General features: G+C 52.6%; 1 protein-coding gene across 3 annotated transcripts in view; it reads left to right on the top strand.

Moving 5' to 3' along the window:
* LTBP2 (latent transforming growth factor beta binding protein 2) overlaps nucleotides 1–22,391 on the top strand; it is a 110,326-nt gene that overhangs the window by 19,257 nt on the left and 68,678 nt on the right. For all 3 annotated transcript variants that reach the window (XM_027552433.1, XM_027552432.1, XM_027552434.1), the window contains exon 3: nucleotides 4,915–5,161. In XM_027552433.1, coding sequence (XP_027408234.1) covers nucleotides 4,915–5,161 — 247 coding nt within the window. The remainder of the gene's footprint in view (nucleotides 1–4,914; nucleotides 5,162–22,391) is intronic.

Here is a 22,391-nt window from a genome sequence, read left to right as displayed (position 1 = left end):
GACAAGACAACTGAGGCGCAGGTTGAGGCATCTCAGTGAGACAAGACATGCCCAGGGGCACACAGGTGGGGTGTGGCTGAGCGAGGGGTCAAACCAGATCTTCCTGACTCAACCCTTTTGCTACCAAGCCACTGTTCACAGAGTCTCTGAACAGATGGCAGGAGCAGCCTGCCTAGTGGAAGCTCTTTCCAGACTCTCCCCCGCCCCAAGCCTGCCCATTCTGAATTGGGTCTCCTCCCAAACGGAGGGGTTTTGTGTGGAAAATCTGAGCAAACCTCTTCTCCACTGTACTGGATGTGAAGGTGGAAGGGGGCACAGCCAGGAGTCGGGGGAGGGGGCGTGGTGGAGAGAACGATACTTTCTATTTCTTACTTTCAAAGCAGTTTCGGGAGTTTTCTTTTTATTTCCTCTCTTTTGGCATCCTGCTAACTTCACAGAGCTGAACTCCCCAAGCTGAAACTTTCCACATGTCCAATCCTCAGTGAGAAAGAGAGTGCCAGGAATGTGGAGAAGCCAGGGTTCAGGAGCCCAAATTATGAATGGCTAATGGCTGGCATTGGCGAGCGGGCATGGGAATCCAGGAGCAGGATCACCTCCAGGTTCTGAGGATGCTGGTCCCCGACAGGGAGGGGCTGGGTATGTCTTCAGTGGCTAGACATGGGCATTGTGGCATCAAGCTTGATAACCCGTCACCAACAATCAACAAAGACTCGTTAGAGCCATATACCCGTTCTGGGTCGATTTCTCAAGTATAAGGCATGACCTCTGCTCTTATGGGAAAATGGGAGGAATGAGGATCCAAGCATGAAACGTGAAGACAGCCCAGCCTGCCACGCTGGGAATTTTCTCTCTTAAACTTCCCACAATGCCGCATGAAACTGCCTCTCTGGGGGTGCCGCAGCATTTCCTTTTTCGCTTTATGCAATCGCCCCTGCCATGGGCAATTCTGCAATGGCTGAGCACTAGATACTTCAGTTTTGAAATCTGTGCTCATTTGGCTTAGGAATGCTTTTCACGGTCTCCTTGAAACAAAAGGCACATGACCACTATGGCCCCCTCCTTCCCCAAGGGTTCCAAACTTCTGCATTTCACGCACCAGTAAATATCCAAAAACATCGTATGTACCAAAATACAGTAGCCAGCTTTTCATTTTGCCAAGTGAGGATATTAGAAACACCATTTGCCATCACCTTTAACCACTTCAAAGAACATTTTAACACCAGAAAAGGAGGCAAGATATAATCTTAAAATAAAAGACACTTAATTTTCTTTTTTATTGGAGTATAGTTACTTTACAGTGTTATGTTAGTTTCTGCTGTACAGCAAAGTGAATCAGCTATCCAGATACATCTCCCCCCGCTTTTTTGGATTTCTTTCCCATTTAGGTCACCACAGAGCACTGAGTAGAGTTCCCTGTGCTGTATAGCAGGTTTTTACTACTTATTTATTTTGTACATAGTATCAATAGTGTATATACGTCAACCTCAATCTCCCAGTTCATCCCACCGCCCACTTTCCCTTTGAGTATCTATATGTTTGTCCTCTGCATCTGAAAGACACTTTTTCAATGGGGAAGAAAATAGCGTTATAAGAAACACAAGAAACTGTTTTGTTTTTCTTGTATTATGGCAGGCCGGTAAAAACTGACCTGACTGTCCCTCTTCATGGACAGGCACTTGGAACCATCATTTGGGTCCAATTGGGAGTGGTTTTGGGGGGAGTGGGGAGGGAGGAGAGGAGTTTATGCTCCAATCCCATAATGCAGATGCTCAGCTCAGAGCAAAACACTGTAGTGAGGGAATCACTACCTGCTGAGACTTGAGAAGACAACGAAGAGAAGGATGCAAATGAAGTTGGTGAGAGCTGGCTCACAACCTCTGAAATCGCAGCACTTGTTTCAGGAGGACCTTTCTTAGCCGACCTGGCCTCTGTGCTGTTTCAGAAATGACTGGTCCAGAAAGGTCATCTTTCCAAACGGGTTTTTTCTGCCAACACGTCTGGCTGGTTTGGAAGCCTTTTAGAACTTTTATCGACCACAATATTACATACATACATACATGCCAGTTTTATAGTTTCCCCCAGCCACCCACTTACCATGAGCTGTTTGTTCATCACACCAACCAAAGTTTGCCAAGCCTGGTCCTCGTTGAAGATCTAACTGCCTGGTGGCAAGGGGCTTCCATGGTTTTGAGAACCCACCACGGGGCCGGGCTTCCTCCATACAGGGAGCAGTCTTGTTGTCTTTGTATCCCTGGCACCCGATCTGACCCAGAGAGTGTGCTCACTAAATGTCTGCGGATGTATTGGTGAATGAGGCAGAACCAGGGACAGGCAAGTCACAGGGAAGTACAGGCTCAAACTGCAGGATGTGGGGCGTTGGATTTTTAGAGAGTGAATGATCTTGTTGTTAAAGTCAAGGACGGGCCATCCTTGCAGCCCAGGAGGGGAAGGACAGAAGCTAGACTGGTTTGGAAAGGCTCTCTTAAGGGCAAAGACCACCCACGCGGAGGCGGAATGGAAACGGAGACTGGGAGGGGCTGTGTGACCTTTCCCTCCCCCATGGCAGGCTTGGCCAGCAGAGAGGTATGGGTGGATCTGAGGGGCTAGGAGTAATGTAGCATCTGTAGTCCACATGGGAAACCACTCAAGCCCTCCCTTTCTACTCCATCCCCAAGATAAACCAGGGCTGACACCTGTCCTGCGCAAACCTGCTTCTGCAGTGTTCGCTGGTCCTGGTTTGGCCCCAGGCAGCCTGTGTCTCTGGTGGTGGTGGTGACAAGGGCTTGGCGGGTGGTTAGGTGGGGGCTTGCTCCACTTGGGCAGGTGGAGGGGCAGCCAGGTGATAGGCCAAAATCCTGCTAAGTGGCAGTTTGTGTTTGCGGAAGTGCTCAGGGTTACAATTCTCTCACAGAGACTGCTTACCTGGAGGTCTGGGGCCAACCAGGAACAGATGCCCAGGCATTGAGGAAAATGCTCTTGCCTTAGGATCTAGCTCGTGGTTGGGATCCTACAGTGAGACCTAATATTTCCTTACTTGCTCCTGAGTAGGCAAGCTGCCCTTGGTTTACACTATGCCCAATCTATTCACCCTTTCTGTCTCTGGTCAGTGTCACCACCTCCAGGGAGCCTTCCCTGACTTTCACGTCTTGCCTCAGGCTGGGTTAGAGGCTCTGGTCAACACTTTTCACATGCCCTATGTCCTGGCTTCCATATGAGACAGGACACTCCTTGAGAGAGGGAACCTCTTTACCACTGGCCTCAGACCTAGTGAGTGCTCGGTGAATGTCCACTGAGTGAATGCATGAGCTGCTAAACATCCTCCCTCTATCTCAGATTGACTGTGTGGGCTTTGGAGAGGATGGTCTGAGGTCTCTACCACCAGAGCTGACCTGGGATGCACAGCGTCCCGGGGCAGGGCTCCCAAGGATGCATTCAGTAGCTAACTTAAGGCCAACAGATCCCTTTTGTTGTTTCATCATCAGCTCTGGGCCAAGGTTCAGAGGTGGGTCAGCCCTGCTGGAGGCAGTGGGGGTGGATGGAGCCTGGGCTTTTCAGTCAAACGCTCCTGGATTGGGTCCTCCATCCAATACCGCCTGGCTGGGTGACCTCTGCATGTCTTTTAATCTCTCTGAGCTTCAGAGGCATTATTTGTAAAATGAGAATCACAATCCCACTTGCTGTATAGGATTGTTTTAGGCTTAAATGAGACAGTGTATCGGAGAAGGCAATGGCACCCACTCCAGTACTCTTGCCTGGAAAATCCCATGGATGGAGGAGCCTGGTGGGCTACGGTCCATGGGGTCGCTAGGAGTCAGACATGACTGAGCGACTTCACTTTCACTTTTCAGTTGCATACATTGGAGAAGGAAATGGCAACCCACTCCATTGTTCTTGCCTGGAGAATCCCAGGGACAGGGGAGCCTGGTGGGCTGTTGTCTGTGGGGTCGCACAGAGTCGGGCACGACTGAAGCAACTTAGCAGCAGCAGCAGCAGCAGCTGCCATAATTAAAGAGCTTCCCGGGTGGCTCAGGGGGTAAAGAATCTGCCTGCAATGCAGGAGATGCAGTAATTATGGGTTCAATCCCTGGCTTGGGGAGATCCCCTGGAGGAGGGTATGGCAGCCCACTCTTGCCTGGAGAATCTCATGGACAAAGGAATGTGGCGGACTACAGTCCATGGGGTCACAGAGAGTCAGATGTGACTGAAGCGACTGAGCATGCAGGCACACTGTAATAAAAATAATATCGATTGTGTTGTAATGAAATATATGCTAGGAGTTAAGGAGGAAAAGAGGTGTAAGGGACAGTCACTGCACCTGGGGTGCTGGTCATATTATTTAGGGAGTTGAGACACATCCATAAAGAATCTATCACACTGATGGTGGGCGGGGCTTCCCTGATGGTTCAGTGGGTAAAGAATTTGCCTGCAATGCAGGAGACACAGGAGACACGAGCTCGATCCCTGGGTCGGGAAGATCCCCTGGAGGAAGAAATGGCAACCTTGACAGGCTACTGCCCAAAGGGTCGCAAAGAGCTGGACACAACTGAGCACGAGCCCAGACGGACAGACTGACAGTGGCCCGTCAGGCATGAGTGCTGTGTGCTGTGGTTCAGAGGAGGGAGCAGTACCTGGAGTCAGGTCATCTGGGATGGGGGGCAGGGAGGCCTTGAGGGAACAGCAGGACTTAGTGGAGAGGAACGGGAGAGAGCCCCACGGAGGGGACACAGCACACACAGAGGCTGACAGGAGAGAAGAGGAAACCATGCCTGCAGGCCAGTCCCAGCTGGACAGACCACGCACAGGGAGCGCTAAGCGTGTGTAGAACACGGTGTCGGGGGTGCGGCCGGTCACGCAGTCTTTGACGGGTGGTCTGAACACGGCCGGGCGGCCCTCACCCTCTCCCTGTCTCCGCAGCCGTGTGCCAGCCACCCTGCCAGAACCGGGGCTCCTGCAGCCGGCCCCAGCTCTGTGTGTGCCGCTCAGGCTTCCGCGGAGCCCGCTGCGAAGAGGTCATTCCTGAGGAGGAATTCGACCCCCAGAACTCCAGGCCAGCACCCCGACGCTCGGCCGAGGGACCCCCCAGCCTGCGCAGGAGCAGTGTGGCCAGAGAAAGCACCACGGCCAGAGTGCGCCCCCCAGCGCCACAGCTGCAGCGGGCCAGGTAAGTCCCCTTCCTCAGCAGGCCCTCCCTTCTTTGGGGGGAGGGTGTGCAGCCTCTTTGCGGGGGCTTCTGCCTTCGGCCTGTTTGGTGAAGACCTTGATGGAGAAGGCCGGAGGGACTTTCCTCCCCTCCCCCAACCCCACCGGAGGGGTGGTGAGCGGGTCTGCAGGTTTCAGGGTTGGCACAGGCTCTGGCAGACTGGACTACACGGTGGCGGTGGGAGGGGAGCTGCTACCCTCCAGGTCCTGGGAGAAAGATGAGGAGGGCATGTGCCTGGACCCAGGCTCTCTGCTTTCAAATCCTGGTTGCCACTTCCTAGGTGGGTGACCTTGGGCAAGTTACTTACCTCTCTGATTCCTCGTCAGTAAGGTGGGGACAACGACGATGATGATAACCATGGAATTGTAAGGATTAAATTCGTTAATAAGAAGAAAGTGTTTAGAAGGGTGCCTGGCACAGAGTAAACTCTATAAATGTTTCTCCTCCGCTTCCTTCTTTTCTACCTGTGGTCCGTGCAATGCGGGAAGGACTCCTCTGTCAGAAAAAAAACCCTTCCAGGACTTCCCTGGTGGTACAGTGGTTAAGACTCTGCTTGACTGCAGGGGGCCACAAGTTCGATCCCTGGTCGGGGAACTAAGATGCCATATGCTGTGCTGCAAAAAAAAATAATAAAAAACAAAAAGTTTTTAAAAAGCCACTTCAGCTCTCTTGCCATCAGTGCTAGCAGCCTCTCTCCTTGGAGCAGCCTGCAGGAACATGTAGTGGAAGGCAGAAGGCTAAGAAGTGGGAAGGGGGTGTTCTCGGGCAGAAGTCCCTGGCCTACTTGCCAGCCAACCTGGCTAGACATTTCCTAGCTCAGGACAGGAAGTCTGAACTTTGGTAAACTGGTCCGTTTCTGGGGGCTGTGTTTTCTTTTTGGTTTTTCAGGTTAGTTTTTCCATTTGCTTCCTACTAAGGAAGTTCTTTCTGAAATGTTTGAACCTTGTCTTGCTGAACTCAGGGAAAAAAAGGATTTGCCCTCCCGGAGGAGGCTGACAGAACCAGCAGGAGGAGGCTGACCTCGAGGCCAGGTCCCCAGTGGGAAAGCTCAGGAGAGAAAGGAAAGGAGCTTGAGGTTGTCCAGCCACTCTGAAGGGGGAGAGCGGGGACAGACCAGGGTCTTGGTAGGGGTGTTTCACCACCCAAGCGAGCAGGTGGTTTCTGAGGGCAGCCAGGAGCAGAAAAAAGCAGAAGGGTGAACTTGGGTCAAGGCCTAGGGAACACCAAAGTCAAAACCAGAAGAGCCAAACTCTTTGGCCAAGGCCTTGGGATGCCAGAGCAGAGAGAGAGGCAGAGCTAAGGGCCAGGTGGGCAAGGCAGGGGGCACGGCGAACCGCCTGGGACTGGCTGTGACCAGCTGGGCAGGGCCTGAACCTTGTTCTAATGGGTCCCAGCTCTGGGTCCAAGGTGGGCGGGCCTGGTGCAAAGGCACTTGGAGGAGCCCCAGGGGTGGCAGCTCCAGGGCCGGTCCTGGAAGCAGGGTGGAAGCAGAATCCTTCTAGCCGGGCTTCTCCCTGCCCCTCTCCCCAAAGCTTCTTTTGGCTTGTGGAATTTGTTCATTTTATAGTGCATTTATCCCTCTGTGTTGGTGCTTGCTTGGCAGGTCATTCTGTCCCCTTGGATCCTTGAGTCGGAACTGTTTGACATGCCCTGCCCCGTCTTCCCAGCCTCTCCAGCTCCTCTTTTTCAAAGCCCAGTCCCACTTCCTCCAGAAAGCACCCCCTCCGTCGTGTCTGCCCAGCTCTGACCTCCTGCAGCACATGCTTGGCCCACGTCCCTGGAGTCTGTGCCCTGTGTCTGCAATCAGCCTGTGCGGCCTGCGCCCTGGAAGTCAGTGCCTGTCTCAGGCTGGATGTCCCCACAATGCCACCTTGCAGAAATCACTCCATCTGCGTGGCTTTCTGTCGCTTGGTCCCAACTTAAGAGTGACCTCACAAAGGGCCCGCTTGGCCCTGAGCCCTCACTTTGCCCGGGAACCAAGGGCACGCCCGCCCCCGCTGCCGTGGGGAGGGGGCCATGCCTCCTGGGTGCTGCACTTCTTACTTGGCCTCGGGATGGTCTCTTCATTTGCTCCCTGGACCAGGAGCTCCCTGAGGGCAGGGACCACCGCGTCCTCCTCTTTCATAGACGTGTCTGGTGCCTCACATTACCCCCGGCACTCTGTAGTCAACACAAGCTGAAGGAGAACACGGATGAGGCGCGATGCTGGGGAGAGGAGGAGGCCGGGAGGGGAGGAAGACGAACCCTGTGAGGCTTTGGCCCCCAGGGAGGGTCCCCCGTGAGCGGGAGGCAGTGGAGGACAAAGGCCCGGGGTGAGGTCTCTGGCCCCACAGCAGGGCTGTCCTCTCTGAGCTTCACAGGCTCCCTGGCCAGGGACTACTGTGATGTTTTTAATGAGCTACAGCCTCCAGGCCAGCACGGTCTCTCTCTCTCTGCCCTGGCGCCTCAATGCCATGAAATCTGGGAAAGTCCGAGCGGCCCGCTGTCGGCCCAGCTGTGTTTTGCTTTGGGAGGCCAAGTCCCACTTGCCTGGTGGTGTCAGACATTTCCTGTGAGCCTGGCCAGCTTTCCCAAGCAGCCCTGGCCTCTCTCCTGATGGCAACTTGGACAGGCCTTTGGTGTCCAGATAAAGGGGGTGACATAAATGCAGTGGGCACTCTAGGAGGGCGGGGTGCAAAATGAGCAGGGCGGGGAGACACTGCAGGGGCTGCTGACGGCCAGAGGCTGCCTTCAGGACAGCACTAGACAGAGGCCAAGGGACTTGTGTCTCAGAAGGAAGATGCGAGGGGGCAGTGGTGGGGGGCGCGTGGGAGAGCCTCGGGCAGCAGGCAGCACGCCCTACAAGAGCCAGACGTGGACTGATGTTGTCCAGCTGTGGCCTGGGCTGGCTGCAGAGGCCCGGAGACTCCCTCTGAGACTCAGGTTCAGACTTCTTCCCCAGGCTGGGCAGAGAGCCTGCCGCACCTGGGGAGCAGGAGCCAGGCAGCTGGGAAAGAGCCTCAGGAGACTGGGAGAAGGAAGTGGTTATGACAGCCTAGGACGAGCAGGCCTGGAAAACAGTGCTTCACACCCGTGCTTCTCAGCCTGCAGTGGCATGTGACTCGTGTTAACTTGTTAACATAGGAACTTGTTAACATGCAGCCTCTGATTTGGCAGGTCTGGGGTCAGCCTCTCTATTATGATCTCAGGTGATGCTGATGCTGCTGGTCCAGGGACCCCCTCCCACCTTGATGTGTGAGAGTCTAAGACTGTAGTTTGGATTCAGAGACTCCTGGAGTCCAGTTCTGGATTTACCAGCTAGCTGTGTGACATCTGCTGTGCTCAGTCACTCCGTTGTGTCCAACTCTTTGCGACCTATGGGCTGTAGCCTGCCAGGCTTCTCTGTCCATGGGATTCTCCAGGCAAGAATACTAGAATGAGTTGCAGTGCCCTTCTCCAGTGGGATCTTCCCCACCCAGGGATCAAACCTATATCTCCAGCATCTCCTGCGCTGCAGGCAGGTTTATTACCCACTGAGCCACCCTGGAAGCCCTGGTAGCTCAGATGGTAAAGCATCTGCCTGCAATGCAGGAGACCGGGTTTGATCCCTGGGTTGAGAAGATCCCCTGGAGACAGACACAGCAACTCACTCCAGTATTCTTGCCTGGAGAATCCCCATGGACAGACCATGGGGTCACAAAGAGTCAGACAAGACTGAGTGACTAACACTTTGTGTGACATCAGACAAATATCCCAACCTCTCTGAGTCAGTATCTCCTCCTAATGGGATTGCAGAGGGGAGGAAATGAGACCATGTGAGTAGAGCATGTAGTACGGTGCCTAATGTGAGCACTAATAAGATACGGGTTAGTGTTCAGTATGTGTTAACCATCAGTGGACGAGTTCTCTTTGCTATGGGGACCTGAGTGGCAAAAAGCAGGCCAACAACTGGGACGCCGTGTGTGTGCGCGTGCCGACCTGCTCTGGGGAGAAACCAGAGCCCAGCCCCAGCCTCAGGGGTGGTGTGACCCAGCAGTGGCATCAGCAGTGGTTTCTGGCTGGCTTGGCTTCTCCACCAGGACCGTTCTCACCAGCCCTATGGGGGAGTGGGGAGGGGAGGCATCACAACACTTCTCAGAATGGGAGGGACTCCACGGGGGTTGCTTCTTAGTCTGGTCTGAGGACGTAGAGGCAGGGCCCTGGGGACATCCTCGGCGGGCTTGGTCAGCACTGCAGCAACAAGGGGGATTGTTGAGGAGGACAGGCGGGATCGGAGGAGAAATGTCTGGGAAGCTCTGAGGCCCATGGTGATGGCTCTCAGTAGACTGTTCCCTGAGAAGGCAGGCTTCTTTCCACTGTTTCTTTCCATCTCTCCCTCTCCTCCTCTATCTCCTCCTCTTCGCACACCCTGCAAAGTTAGATGTTTAAAACAATGCTGCATATATGATCCTTCAGTTCTATAGGTCAGCCATCTGACATGGGGCTCACCAGACTAATGGCAAGGGGTCGGCAGGGCTGAGTTCCCAGAGGCTCCGGGGCGGGGGGCCGGGTGCGGAGGGAATCTGTTTTCTTGCTCATTCAGGTTGTTTGTTGGCACAATTCACTTCCTTGCAGTTGTAGGACTAAGGTCCTCACTTCCTTGATGGTTGTCACTTGAGGGCCATCACGTCTAGAAGCCGCCCACATTCCTTGGCCTCTTGCCACCTTCCTATCTTCAAAGGCAGCAACAGCGGGTGAACGCTTCATGTTTTAACTCTTCCCCTCTGCCTCCCTCTCCAGCTGAATCTCTCACTGACTCCTCTGCCTTCTTCTACCACTTTTAAGGGCATATATGATTACATGGGCCCCCTTGGATAAGCCAGGACACCCCCCATTTTAAGGTCAGCTAATTAGCAACTGTAATTCCACCTGCAAACTCGATTTCCTTTTGCCATTTCATGTAACGTGTTCAAAGGCATAACATGAGGGGAAAGAGACCATGGGGGCCAGCCACACCCACACACTGCAGCCGTTCCAGCTGGGACCCTCCACCTGCAGTGTCACAGCTCCTCTGATCAAGGACATGCCACAAAGGCGGCCCTACATGAGTGATCTGGCCCCCAAACATCTCCAACACAGCTCTTACCACTCACTTACTCTGCTTCTGCCACATGGGCCAGTGGGTTTTCCCTGGAATATGCCAGAGATGCTCCCACCTCAGGGCCTTTGCACTTGCTGTACCCCCTCCCTGGAACACTGTGTTCCTTTCCTAGGGCTGCCATAAGGACAAACAGAGTGGCTTAAAATAACAGAAATGTATTCTCTTACAGTTCAGAAGGGAAGAGCCCAAAATTAAAGTCTTGGTAGGGCTGTTCCTTCTAGAAACTCTGAGGACAATCTGTTCCATGCTTTCCCCCAGCATCTGAAGGCTGCCTGCAATCCTACAAGTCCCTTGGCTTGTAGTTGCATCAGCCTAGTCTCTGCCTCTCAAAATACATGCTGTATTATTTATGTGTGTGTTGGTGGGGGGGATTCTTATAAGAATAGCAGTCACTGGATTTAGGGTCCACCTTAATCCAGTAGAATCTCATCTAACTTTAACTAATGACATTTGAACCACTCCCCCCCATAGCCAAATAAAGTTATATTCACAGGTTGGCAGTTAGGACCTCAACATACCTTTTGTGGGGGCAGAGGAGCACCCAATTCAACCTGCATCAAACCCTCTTCCCAGTCACATATGCACAGGGCTCACTTCCTTCCCACTCCAAGTCTTCCCTTCTCAGTGGGACTCTTGGACGCGTTCACCTGATTTTATTTTACTTAAATTTTTTTTATTGGAGTGCAGTTGCTTTACAATGTTGTGTTGGTGTCTACTGTACATCAGAATGAATCAGCTATTGTTGTCGTTCAGTCACCAAGTCGTGTCTGACTCTTTGTGACCCCATGGACTGCAACTCTCCAGGCCTCCCTGTCCCTCACCATCTCCCAGAGTTTGCCCAAGTTCATGTCCATTGAATCGATGATGCCATCCAACCACTGCATCCTCTATCAAAAGGTTTTAGGGGTCAGAATCGCTATATGTATACATATATTCCCTCTTTTTTGGATTTCCTTCCCATTTAGGTCACCACAGAGCACTGAGTAGAGTTCCCTGAGCAATACAGTAGGTTCTCATTAGTTACGGATTTTATGCTGCTGCTGCTGCTAAGTCACTTCAGTCGTGTCCGACTCTGTGTGACCCCATAGACCGCAGCCCACCAGGCTCCTCTGTCCCTGGGATTCTCCAGGCAAGAATACTGGAGTGGGTTGCCATTTTCTTCTATGGATTTTATACATAGTAGTATATATATGGGGCTTCCCTGATGGCTCAGCAGTAAAGAATTTGCCTGCAGTACAGGAGACCCGGTTTGATCCCTGAGTCAGAAAGATCCCCTGGAGGAGAGCATGGCAAACCACTCTTGTACCCTTGCCTAGAGAAGCCCATGGACAGAGTAGCCTGGCAGGCTGCAGTCCCTGGGGTCGCACAGAGTCAGACACAACTGAACGACTAAGCAGCAGAAGCAGTAGTGTATATATGGGCTGCTCTGGTGGCTCGGTGGTAAAGGATCCACCTGCCGATGCAGGAGACGTGGGTTTGATCCCCGGGTCGGGAAGATCCCCTGAAGAAGGGACTGGCAACCAACTCTAGTATTTGCACCTGGGAAATCCGGTGGACAGAGGAGCCTGTTGGGCTCCAGTCCATGGGGGCACGAAAGAGTTGGACACGACTTAGTGACTAAACGACAACAACTGTGTGTATGTGTCAGTCCCAGTTTCCCAGTTCACCCCAGTCTCCCCTCCCCTCTTAGTGTCCATACGTTTATTCTCTTTGTCTGTGTCTCTGTTTCTCCTCTGATTTGAAACTGCACACCCCCAAACACTCCCTACCCCCTACCCAACTATTCTTTTTCTTACCTCAGTAAAATGTCAGGCCCAGGAGGATGGGGGTTTTCTCTCTCTTCTCTGCAATGTGTCTCCAGCACCTTGAACATGACTGGCTTAGAACGGAGTGGAGCCAGCAGGGCTGAGGGCAGCTCGACTCTCTCCCCGTCATCTTCACTTCTCACAAACCCTGCGGTGGGTTCCCAAAGTCCCCGTTCTGCTAACAAGGCTCGGGGGGTGTGCCGGGCCTCTCGGGGCTCTCGTCTGTGGGGAGAGGGAGGAAGGGCAGGGGCACTGGGGCAGCTCCTGACTCAGGCCTGGCTGTGCCACTGGGCACGTGTGGCTGTGTGTGCCTGCAGGGTGGGCAGGTGTAGAACTCGCCTCCTCGGGAGGACCCCTGGCATCCTTCAGCCCCATGTCTCCACTCTGGCCCCCCGGGGACTTCCTGATGTGTGACCTTTAACCTGCTCTGGCTGAGAGCGAGCCTGCAGACTTCCTGCAGGAGGTGCTGCCTCCCTTCGTGCCCAGGCCTCCTGCAGGGGCTGTAGGGACTCTGCCCCAAGGGGTGGTCCCTGCCAGTCTGCACCGTGAACCACCGCATCGGGGACCCAGGCATCCTTCCTAACAGAATAACAAGGCATTTGGCCAGGAGATCAATGACCTGGAAACAAACCAGGTCCCTGGGGACAGGGCAGCAGGTGCAAGGAGGCAACCCCACTGTGTGTGTGCTGGGAAAGCACTGGGCTTTGGGGTCTTGCCGCTGCTGCTGCTAAGGCGCTCCAGTCGTGTCCGACTCTGTGTGACCCCATAGACGGCAGCCCACTAGGCTCCGCCCTCCCTGGGATTCTCTAGGCAAGAACACTGGAGTGGGTTGCCATTTCCTTCTCCAATGCATGAAAAGTGAAAAGTGAAAGTTAAGTCGCTCAGTCGTGTTCGACTCTATGCGACCCCATAGACAGCAGCCTACCAGGCTCCTCTGTCCATGGGATTTTCCAGGCAAGAGTACTGGAGTGGGGTGCCGTTGCTTTGGGGTCCAGCAGCATTTAAACCCTAGTGTCCTTGAAAACTATCAAGCAAGTCGCTTCCCCTCACTGCAACTCAAGTTCTTTGAAGCGGGAACAGTGATGCCCATCTCTTGGGGTGGCTGTGAGAGTTCCTTGAAATAATGCACAGAGAGTGATTAGTGGGGTGTCCAGAAAAAAAATCCCTTACCGTACTTGCCCACTTCTCATGTTTATGACAAATCAGTGAGATACCCCATTTGCCAGAAGCAGTTTTTTTCTCCAACCCACAATCTGGGCTTACAGAAGGGGAAACTGAGGCAGGGCAAAGATTGGCAGCTAGGTAGCAGGCCTGTCCTGGGACCCAGGAGATCCTGCCTCTGGGCCAGGCGGAAGGCTTGCCGGGTCCTCCGAGCCTGGCTCCAGCTGAAGCCTCCTCCCTCCTACTGCCTTCTGCCGCTCTGGGCTCCAGCATCCTGCCACATCCTGCTCGCTCCTGCGGGCAACATGATCCCCTCTTGGTCCTCTCTCTTTTTCATTCCAGTCCCTTGGACCCAAGATTAGTCTCCAGTACACCCAGGACCTGATGAGAGACGGACTCACGCTAGGAAACCTTGGAAAAGCCCTTCGTCCTCCCCAGGCCTCAGTTTCCATATTTGTAAATGAGAATCAACAAATGGATTCTCTCTGAGGTCAAGAGCTAGCGGTGTCAGACTCTGGCCGACAGCTTGGCCATTTTCTATCCACGATAGTGAAATGTGCTTATTCCCCCTTTACCCACTCTCACCGTGGTGACAAGGATACGTCTTGCCTTTCATCTGCTAAGGGCAGATCTTAGCTCTCCCTGACAGGAAGCCTCCAGTCCTCCTTGGCAAGGCTGCAGTGGGTTTAATCAGCCTGCATCTTTTATCCTGCATCACCTGCTCCCTCAGGCCCATCAAGTGGCGCCTCTCTGCTCTGTTGACTCAGCCCTGCAATCCTGAGTGAGTCAAGTTTTCAGGACCTCCGGGGGTTGAACTCCTTCCTTCCTTTTCTTTTCTTTTCTTTTTTAGTGGTTTTTTTTTTCCTGATTTGTTTTTATAACTTTGAGCCCCAAGCTTTCCCCCCTAGGGATTTTCTGGAATTCCCCAACCCTTAGGATCATGACTATACTATTTTGAAAAGATTTAGAAGCAGAGTATGCAATTTGACTTCCAAGCTAAGCCTCTAACTAGTCTCGGACCTTGGGCAACCCACTTAACTTCACTGAGCCTCAATGTTTCTATTTGTAAAGTGGGAGGGATCTTTCCTTTCTGGAAGGTTGCGAAGATTAACTAAAATAATGTGGGTGAAAGATGGATTTGTGAACTGTAATGTGCCTTGCAAATGCTGATTACTGCTGTTATTTAGCAGTCCTGGCAGTGGGCTGAGTTATTTATGCTCCCTATACATGCCTGAGTCGCATTCAGAAGCAGGCCTCCCTGACTACCTCTGTAAAGTTTTAACCTTTTAAAATTAGCCTAAGCCACTGGACTCAACACCTGGGGATGTGCTTCATTATGGCCTCTGTGCCAGCTACCCCACAGTTGTGCAGTGCCCAACCTGCGCCACTGTGCATGGTGACCCTGAACCTGGCTCTTTCCCAAAGGGGAGATATCTCCTATTTTCTTACTATTTAATATCGTAAACCTCCAACTTGAGCATCCTCTCATCTGGTTTTTAATTTCCACATTACTTTCCATTTTCCACTTTCTAACAGAACATATAATTTACTTGTTATGTTTATTGTGTATTGTCTTGTTTTTCCCCAAGTATAGTGTGAGCTGTTTTGTTCAGTGGCATATCCCCAGCTCCTAGAACAGTACCTGGCATACAGTAAGCACTCAACAAATAAATAATATCTACTGAATGAACGTCTCTATCACCATGTATCTTCTGCTGCTGCCTGGAGCCAGGAAAGTTGGTCTCAGATCCCTTGCCTTCTGAGCTGACCCTCAGCTCATCCCCTGGCACGTTGTTGATCAGGAAGGGGCTCTCCCAGTCCTCCCAGCAGGTGGGTACCTGCTCACCCTGTGCCCCTTGGCCTCGGGAGTCTGGAGCCAGGCAAGCGGAGAGCAATGCTTCTTCCCTAAGGGTGGCTGGAGCGCAGACAGAGTAGGAGTGCCAGGAGTCTGGTGGGCGCTGAGGCAGCTGTAAAGGGGCCTCCTCCCGGTTCCTTCTATCTCTTAGGCCTTAGAAGAGTCCCATGAATGCTCTTCCCTGGGGCTGCAGGTTCCGAAGAGGGAGGGCTCAGAGGGGAGTCAGGGAGACGCTCACTCGTGGGCCTCCAGCCAGAACAAATGGAAAGGGTTTTATTTTCCCAAGTCTGAAGTCACAGAAGCCCTGCTGCTGCTTTTTGAAGAGAGTAGAAGAGACCTGTGTCTCAGCTGAAAGCTTCCTTCACCTCCCTGTCCCCCCCTCCCTGCTGTTTGCAGAGGGTTCTGGAAACACGGGCCACATTAAGGTTTCTGCACGGTCCCTTGGCACTCAACCCCTGCCAGCCCTACCTATCCCTGCCAGGCAGAAACTGCTTGGAGTAACGGGGTGGGTCTGAAGCACTCTGTTTCCACCGCAGAGAGGAGGGGGCCAGGCTGTGAGTGCTGGATCTTCCAGCCCCTAGTCACACCCCTGATGTCTGTCACATCATAGTCTCTATGACAGGTATTCCAAGAATTATGCAGTGCACAGCCTGTGCAACTGTATGTGGTGACCCAGGACCTGGCTTCTTTCCAGGAGGAAAGTGACTCCCATTTCCCCCATAAAGAGTGTTGCTTCAAGGCAGTCCCCTCCAGCTGGGTTTGGCTGCCGAGGCCCCTCCCATATCTCTCCAAAAGGGAGGTGGACCTTTAGACTTCATGGGGTCCAGACATGCACCTCCTCAACCCACACAAATACCCGAGGGCCACGGAGTTCAGGGCCATGGCTGGCCTTAGGGTACCTATGCACGAAAACAAAAGGACACAGGCTCCAGGTGCACAGTCTTGCAAGGCTTTCGCTCTAGGCCAACGGGGTCGACAGAGGTCGTGAGGAGGGCGGGGCTGGTGTGCCTTCTCTCCAAGCAGCAGAGCCTGCACGCCTGTTCCTTCCACCACGCTGGGCCCAGGGCAGACACTTCTGTGTCGCTCCAGCCTCTGAGTGCTCAAAGAAGGAGGGGGCCCCAGGCCTTCTAATACCTCTTCATTCCCACCCAGAGCAAGTGGGCGGATTCAAGGAAAATGGTTTCTGCTTCCTGCACACTTCTCTTCCTCCCTCTCATACTGAAGCTTGAAGGTGGACATCTGACCTAAGGGGGCCCCGAAATCTCTGATGAAGGCTGCCTGAGCCCCTTTTCTAGGATTATCCCAGAGTCGAGGATTATCAGGACCCTCCCTAGGTTGGGTTTCAGAAAGGGTCTCCCTCCTGGCCCAGCCCTGGCCCCAACTCTCTGCAGATCTCTGAGATAGGAGCTGTTTACCTCTGATTTGCCCCAGAGCCTGCAGCCGAGTGATGGAGAAAGCATCTTCCGCCTCTAATTCTCCTTTCATCATCACCACCAGCAGGATCTACTGGCCCCTGCTCTGCTCCCGGCATTGTGTAGCTGAGCTACCTGCCTCTCCTGGTTCTCGCCTCATCAAAGTCACCAGCTCAGTGACACGCGGGAAGTGGATGCCGCACAAATGTCTTTGTTGAGCCCAGTGAGCGGAGTACAGGTGGATGGGGTGCGAGGTGTACCCGTCTCAGGCAAGCTCCCAGGCACAGAGGGGCAGGGAGGCTCCCCAGTGCTCCCCACAGCCCTCATCCTAGCCTCACCCTGAGTGGGTGTCTAGCTTTGTGGGTACAGTGAGGAATGTTTGGTTTCCGATTGAGTGGGGTGGAGAGTGGTCCCCAGGGGCAAGATCTCCAGCACCTTAACCAGTCCTCACAGTGACCCACTGAGGAGGATACGCCCCAAGGAGGAAATTGACAGGAAGGTTGTGGTCGAGGTGAGGTTCTAGCTCACGATGGGGTGGTGGTTAGGATGGATCAGAGTACGACTTTCGTGTGGTATTAGAATGCGGTTTTAACCTTTGTTCTGTGGTTAGGGTTGGGCTAGTGTTATGTTGGAGTAGAATTTAGGACTGTGGGTTTTCTGAGTGTGGCATGGTTGCTATTTTAACCTACCACTGACGGAGCCTTATTGAGTCAGCCAGCCCTACCGTGCAAAGCACTCTACAGGCACCACTTCAGTTAATACCCATACGGCACAGAGGTTAAGAGCACGGGTCATGAGTCAGACCTCATGTCATCTGATTCTGTTGCTCACCAGCCATTTGATGTTGTGCGAATCTCTTCACCTCCGTAAGTCGAAGTGGATAAAGTGCTGAGTCACATAACTAAGTGCTCAATACATGAGAGCTGAGACTCTTGTCTGTAACAGTCAGGGTTCCAGCAGGAAACAGATGGCACACTCCAAGGGGGCAGTTTGATAAAGGGTCTATTTGCAAAGGCAGGAACAGGTCAGAGGAAACAACAAGGGAAGCAGAGTATCGGGAAACCCTGAGCCCTGCAGGTCTAAGGGGCAAGGGGTCAGTGGTTACTGGAACCCAGAGTAGCCACAGGCAAGGACCATAACAGGCCTCTGGCAGAGGAACAGAGCCCCCCACCCCACAGCCCCCGCCCACAGTGGTCCATCAGGAGGGAACTAGAGGGTCAATACCTCCACTCCCTCTGCCCTCTTGCTGGGGTCCCACGTGGGCTGAGCAGGACTGGAAGACAGAGAGCAAAGGAGCCTCCTACAGCCTAGAGTAGGGTGGAAAGAAGTCCACAGGGGCAAGTGGGAGATACCCAGCCCCTTAGCCAATGCTCACAATGATCCTATGAGAAGGATACTCCACAAGGAAGAAACTGACAGGAAGGGGCATTCCAGCCCAACTCTGATCAAGACTGGATCTCGTGCTCATGGCCATTTTGCTAAATAACTCAAGAGCAGGTGAACTCAGGCAAGCACAGAGCAGCCAGCTTGGTGTGGGAGCTGCTGAGGACTTGGCAAGGCATTTTGTGTTTTTTTCAGAAAATTCCAGAAAGCTGGCGAGAAAGCCTGGAGGAGATTGTTGGGGCCATTAAAACGTTTTAATATATGCAGTTTCCAGCATCTGACTTAAAAAAGTAGTAACAACAAACATTTCAAGCTTGTGGCTGTACTCATAGCATTTAACTGACCAAAGTCCTCTAGGATTTTTGTCTGAAAGGAAAGGTTAGGGAGGGATGAAGCCAGAAGGGAACTGGAAGACAGTCTGTGCTGTTTTTCACATGCCCCAGGGGAATGTCCTTCCCATCCGGTTGCTTTGTACGGAACTGTGGCTGCTCAGGGAATGTTGCCCTCTGATGTGGGTGTGTGTGTGTGTGCGCGAGGGGGAGAGAGAGAGAGAGACAGAGAGAGAGAAAGGGAGAGACAGGGAGTGGGTGGGAAGCTGTACAGAGAGAACATGCCTCAAAAATCATAATGGAGATTTTTCAGGCCCTGTGAATTCTCCTTTTGAGCTCAAGGTTTTCAAATATATATCAGGTTTCGCCTCTTGTCCGGGACGCAGAGGAAGTTTCTGATTTATGGGTCCAGTAGTTTTTCCAGTTATGCAATCTGTAAATCTGCCATCAGTTAATTAATTTGCCACTGTCAGAAAAGGCACTGCAAGCTTCCCAGGTGGAAATCACTTTACCAAAGTACAGCGCTATTATGATAACAGCAATAAAAAAGGGAGTCTGAAAATGTATACTTGTTTCCACTTGTGGAATTAACTGAATCGGTGTCTTAGCCTCCCCCTCCAGTCACTGGCATGCACACACGTGTGTGTGTGTGTGTACGCGTACACACACACACACACACACACACCACACCCACCTCTGGAGAGCAGCTAAGGAGGAAGATTTAAGCCTTGTAGGGTAATTTTCCAGAAAAGGATTAGAAAGGGAAAATGGGTGAAATGCAAAGTCATCCAATGACCGTGGTTGTACGACTGGCGACTTAGGACTCAGAGGGGTGTGTCTGTGCATCCGTCTGTCTGTCTGCAGATGACATAGCGAAGATTGCTAAATGATTTCCAATAACGAGATGTGAAAACACATAGTTTCTTTGTTAGCCACATAGCTGTGGTTTTGTGTCCATGATTCATTGTGGAAGTGAGTAGCTGTGACAGGCATTTTGTGGGTTTTTTTTTTCTTCTTTTTTGTCCTAAAAAAATATTTGTGAAAGGTCTAAAATTCAAGGAAGTCCAGTGCTTTTTGAAAAAAAAAAAATCCCCATTCCTTGCAAAATGAAAATTGCAAATCAAAACCTCTGGAGCTACCATATTTCTGCTTCCAGTTGGTCGCCCTCACCGTGGTTTCCTCCTGGAGCTTCAACTCCTCACTGCTACCTGACCTGTTCACCCAAGGGTGCACGCAGCCAGCAATGGGTGGGGGTCTTCTGAGGCCTCTGGAGGGCATCTGGTCCTCTGAGGGGTGGGGGCATCCTCTTGAGACCCCGGGCAAGCCACACCATTGGGCACCAAGCTGATTCCACATTGCGTTCTTTTTCTGAGGTCCTTGGGTCAAGGTCAGAGCCCATACAGCAGGCAATAACAGTGTGTGAGGGAGCAATCGTGACATAATTTATGCCTTATAGCTAGATAAGTCTGGGTTAGACTCTCAGTTCAGCCACTTAACAGTTATGCTGTCCAGAACAAGTGATTTGAGCTCACAAGCCTTAGTTTTCTCATCTGTAAGATGGGGATACTCACCACTATAGAATTGTCAGGAAGAGTTACTAATATGCATAAATGAATCTGGCACCTTTTAAGTGTCCTATGAATGGCACTCATCTTATCTTATTTGTCCCCAAACTTTGGGGTTACTGAGACTTTTGTTTATAGCAACGGGAGTAACTGGAAACTCTTGAGAATTTGCCCAGACTACTTGAAGGTGTCTCTGGTCCCGTTGAGATTTCCCGTCATAGTCAAGGGTAAGCAGCAGGTTGGGGAATGCCATCCAGCAAAGGTCAGGCACTCAGGCTTTGAGACGCCACCCCAGCACCTCCCTGCTGTTGGTGAGAGTGGGCAAATAAACCGCTTCTCTCTCTGTGCCTCAGTTTTCTCTTCTGTAAAACAGAAAGTGATCGTTTTTATAACCTAGGATTGCACTAATTAAGTAGCTCTCAAGCATGAACAGCCTAGTAAAATTTTTAAAATGAAGTGCCTCAAGCAGACGTCTCGCACATAATCAGTTGGTAGGTTTGGGATGAGCGAAGGCTTCTTCCCAGGTCTTTTAGAAATCTGGTCCCAGGGTGGAGTTCCAGACCCTGGTAGGGCAGGCTGGTTGCAGGCTGCCAAGACTTTGACCAGCCCCTGAGAAGTATATCCTTGACCCAGGCACCAGCTGCCTCTGTCTACAGCAAGCCTGTTCGGGCAGGTCCAGAAGTGGGTAAACTCATCTGAGGTTGCAGGCCTGTGTTTGCTGTCCAATTAGGCAGGCCAACTAAGCAGTCTGTGTGTGTGTGTGTGTGTGTGTGTGTGTGTGTATGCTGGGGGTGGGTATACATGGAAGGGAGAGATGGGTCCCAGAGACCACAGGCTGGGAGCTCCGGATTCAGGAGGTGGGTATCTCATGGCCAATTTGGTGGTGGTGAGAAGTCCGTATACCAAGTTTCTCAAGGCTTTGGGAAGAGGTCCAAGCTCAACCTCCCCAGCCTAAAGGCCTCTTCTTCTCCTCTGATCTGTGCCCAAAGGCCCTGACTCATGTTTTCTTTCCTTCACCTCTTTACCTCCCCAGCCTCTTCCTTTTTTCTTGCACTTCTTTGGAATTCATACAACGCCAGCTTGTGGCGAGGGTGGAGGTGCAGTGGAGGGAGGAGCGTGATGAGCTTTGGAGTCCAGTAGGCCTGGTTTGGAGTTGTGCCACCCGTGAGACCCATGAGCTGGGGGCCAGCGACTTACCGCCTCCACAGTGCATGTGCCCCACAGGTGCTGGGGAGTGAGCCCCGCTTCCCAGGGCACTGGGGTCCTTTCTCAGGTGATGTTTGTTCCGCGCCTGGGACGCCGTTAGCACAGCAGTAACTGACCCAGGTGGGGTGTGTGGAGTCCTGCGGCTCCAAGACTTCACCACCTCACCCCCGTCACCTGTGGGGAGAGCCACAAATGCCCTGGGAGGTGGGGGTGGGGGAGGAGAGTGCTCTTGTCCAGGCAGGGTGGGCTCCAGGGAGGAGTCGTGCAGGATTGCCTTCCTAAGAGACCATTTTTAATCTTGTTCCTCCCTGATAAAAACACTTGCCTTCCAGGCTTCCCTTTTGTACATGAGATTCAAAACATAAGGCCTGGACTTAGGCAGAGGTTTAGTGTACAGGCCCCGGGACCTGATGCAGAGGCAGGTCACCTGTGTCCGATGCCCAGCTCTATTAGTTATGGGCTGTATGACCTTAGGCAAGATACCTAGCAACTCCGCCTCACCTGTAAAACAGGCATAATAATAATACCCACTTCCTCATATAATGACGATTTATTTCATTTATAAAGTGCTTAGTAAAGTACCTGGCAAATACAAGCGCTGTGTAGCTACTTGCTATTATGTATTGTCATCCTTGGGGCTTCCCTGGTGGCTCAGTGGTAAAGCATCTGCCTGCAATGCAGGAGATACAGGAGATGTTGGTTCAGTCCCTGGGTTGGGAAGATTCCCTGCAGGAGGGCATGGCAACCCACTGTAGTATTCTTGCCTGGAGAATCCCATGGACAGAGGAGCCTGGTGGGCTATAGTCCACAGGGTCGAACAGAGTCGGACACGACTGAACGACTTAGCACACAAGCCCAGCTGTGGGCCCAGCATTGTGAGGACTCCACGAAAGACATAAAGAGGGTATGATCCAGGCCCCTCCTCTCCCCTCTGGGGGTCTGTGTCCCTGGTCACACCACAGCCCTTTGGATGGTCCTGCTGGACCAGAAGGAGGGGAAAAGGTGATTGCCTGGCAGGTCCCCACTAGGGCAAAATGACGTTTGTGTAGAAACTGAGGAGCATGTCCTGGTACCCTGGGCAGCCCCTCAGGGCGCCTTCTCCTCCCTGCTCTGTCCCCTTGAAGTGCCTGAGGTGTGATCTCTGGGCCTGGGCAGCCTCTCTGGCTTCCTGCCCAACTGCCTGGCCCCTCCAGGAGAGGAAAAGGGTGATGCAGCCTCAAGAGTCGTGGGCTGGGCAGCTGGTGAGGCGGGCCGCCTGCTCAGCGGTAAAACGTCCACAGCTGAGCGAGGCATCAGGGGTCCATGGAGTGGAGTGCAGTGAGGCTCAGAGAGGTTTCTCGACCACTGGGAGACTGA

Source organism: Bos indicus x Bos taurus, chromosome 10 (genome assembly GCF_003369695.1).
Source record: "Bos indicus x Bos taurus breed Angus x Brahman F1 hybrid chromosome 10, Bos_hybrid_MaternalHap_v2.0, whole genome shotgun sequence".
Lineage (NCBI taxonomy): Eukaryota > Metazoa > Chordata > Mammalia > Artiodactyla > Bovidae > Bos > Bos indicus x Bos taurus.
The sequence above is the reverse complement of the archived record's forward strand: the minus strand, read 5'-3'. Positions and strand labels throughout refer to the sequence as shown.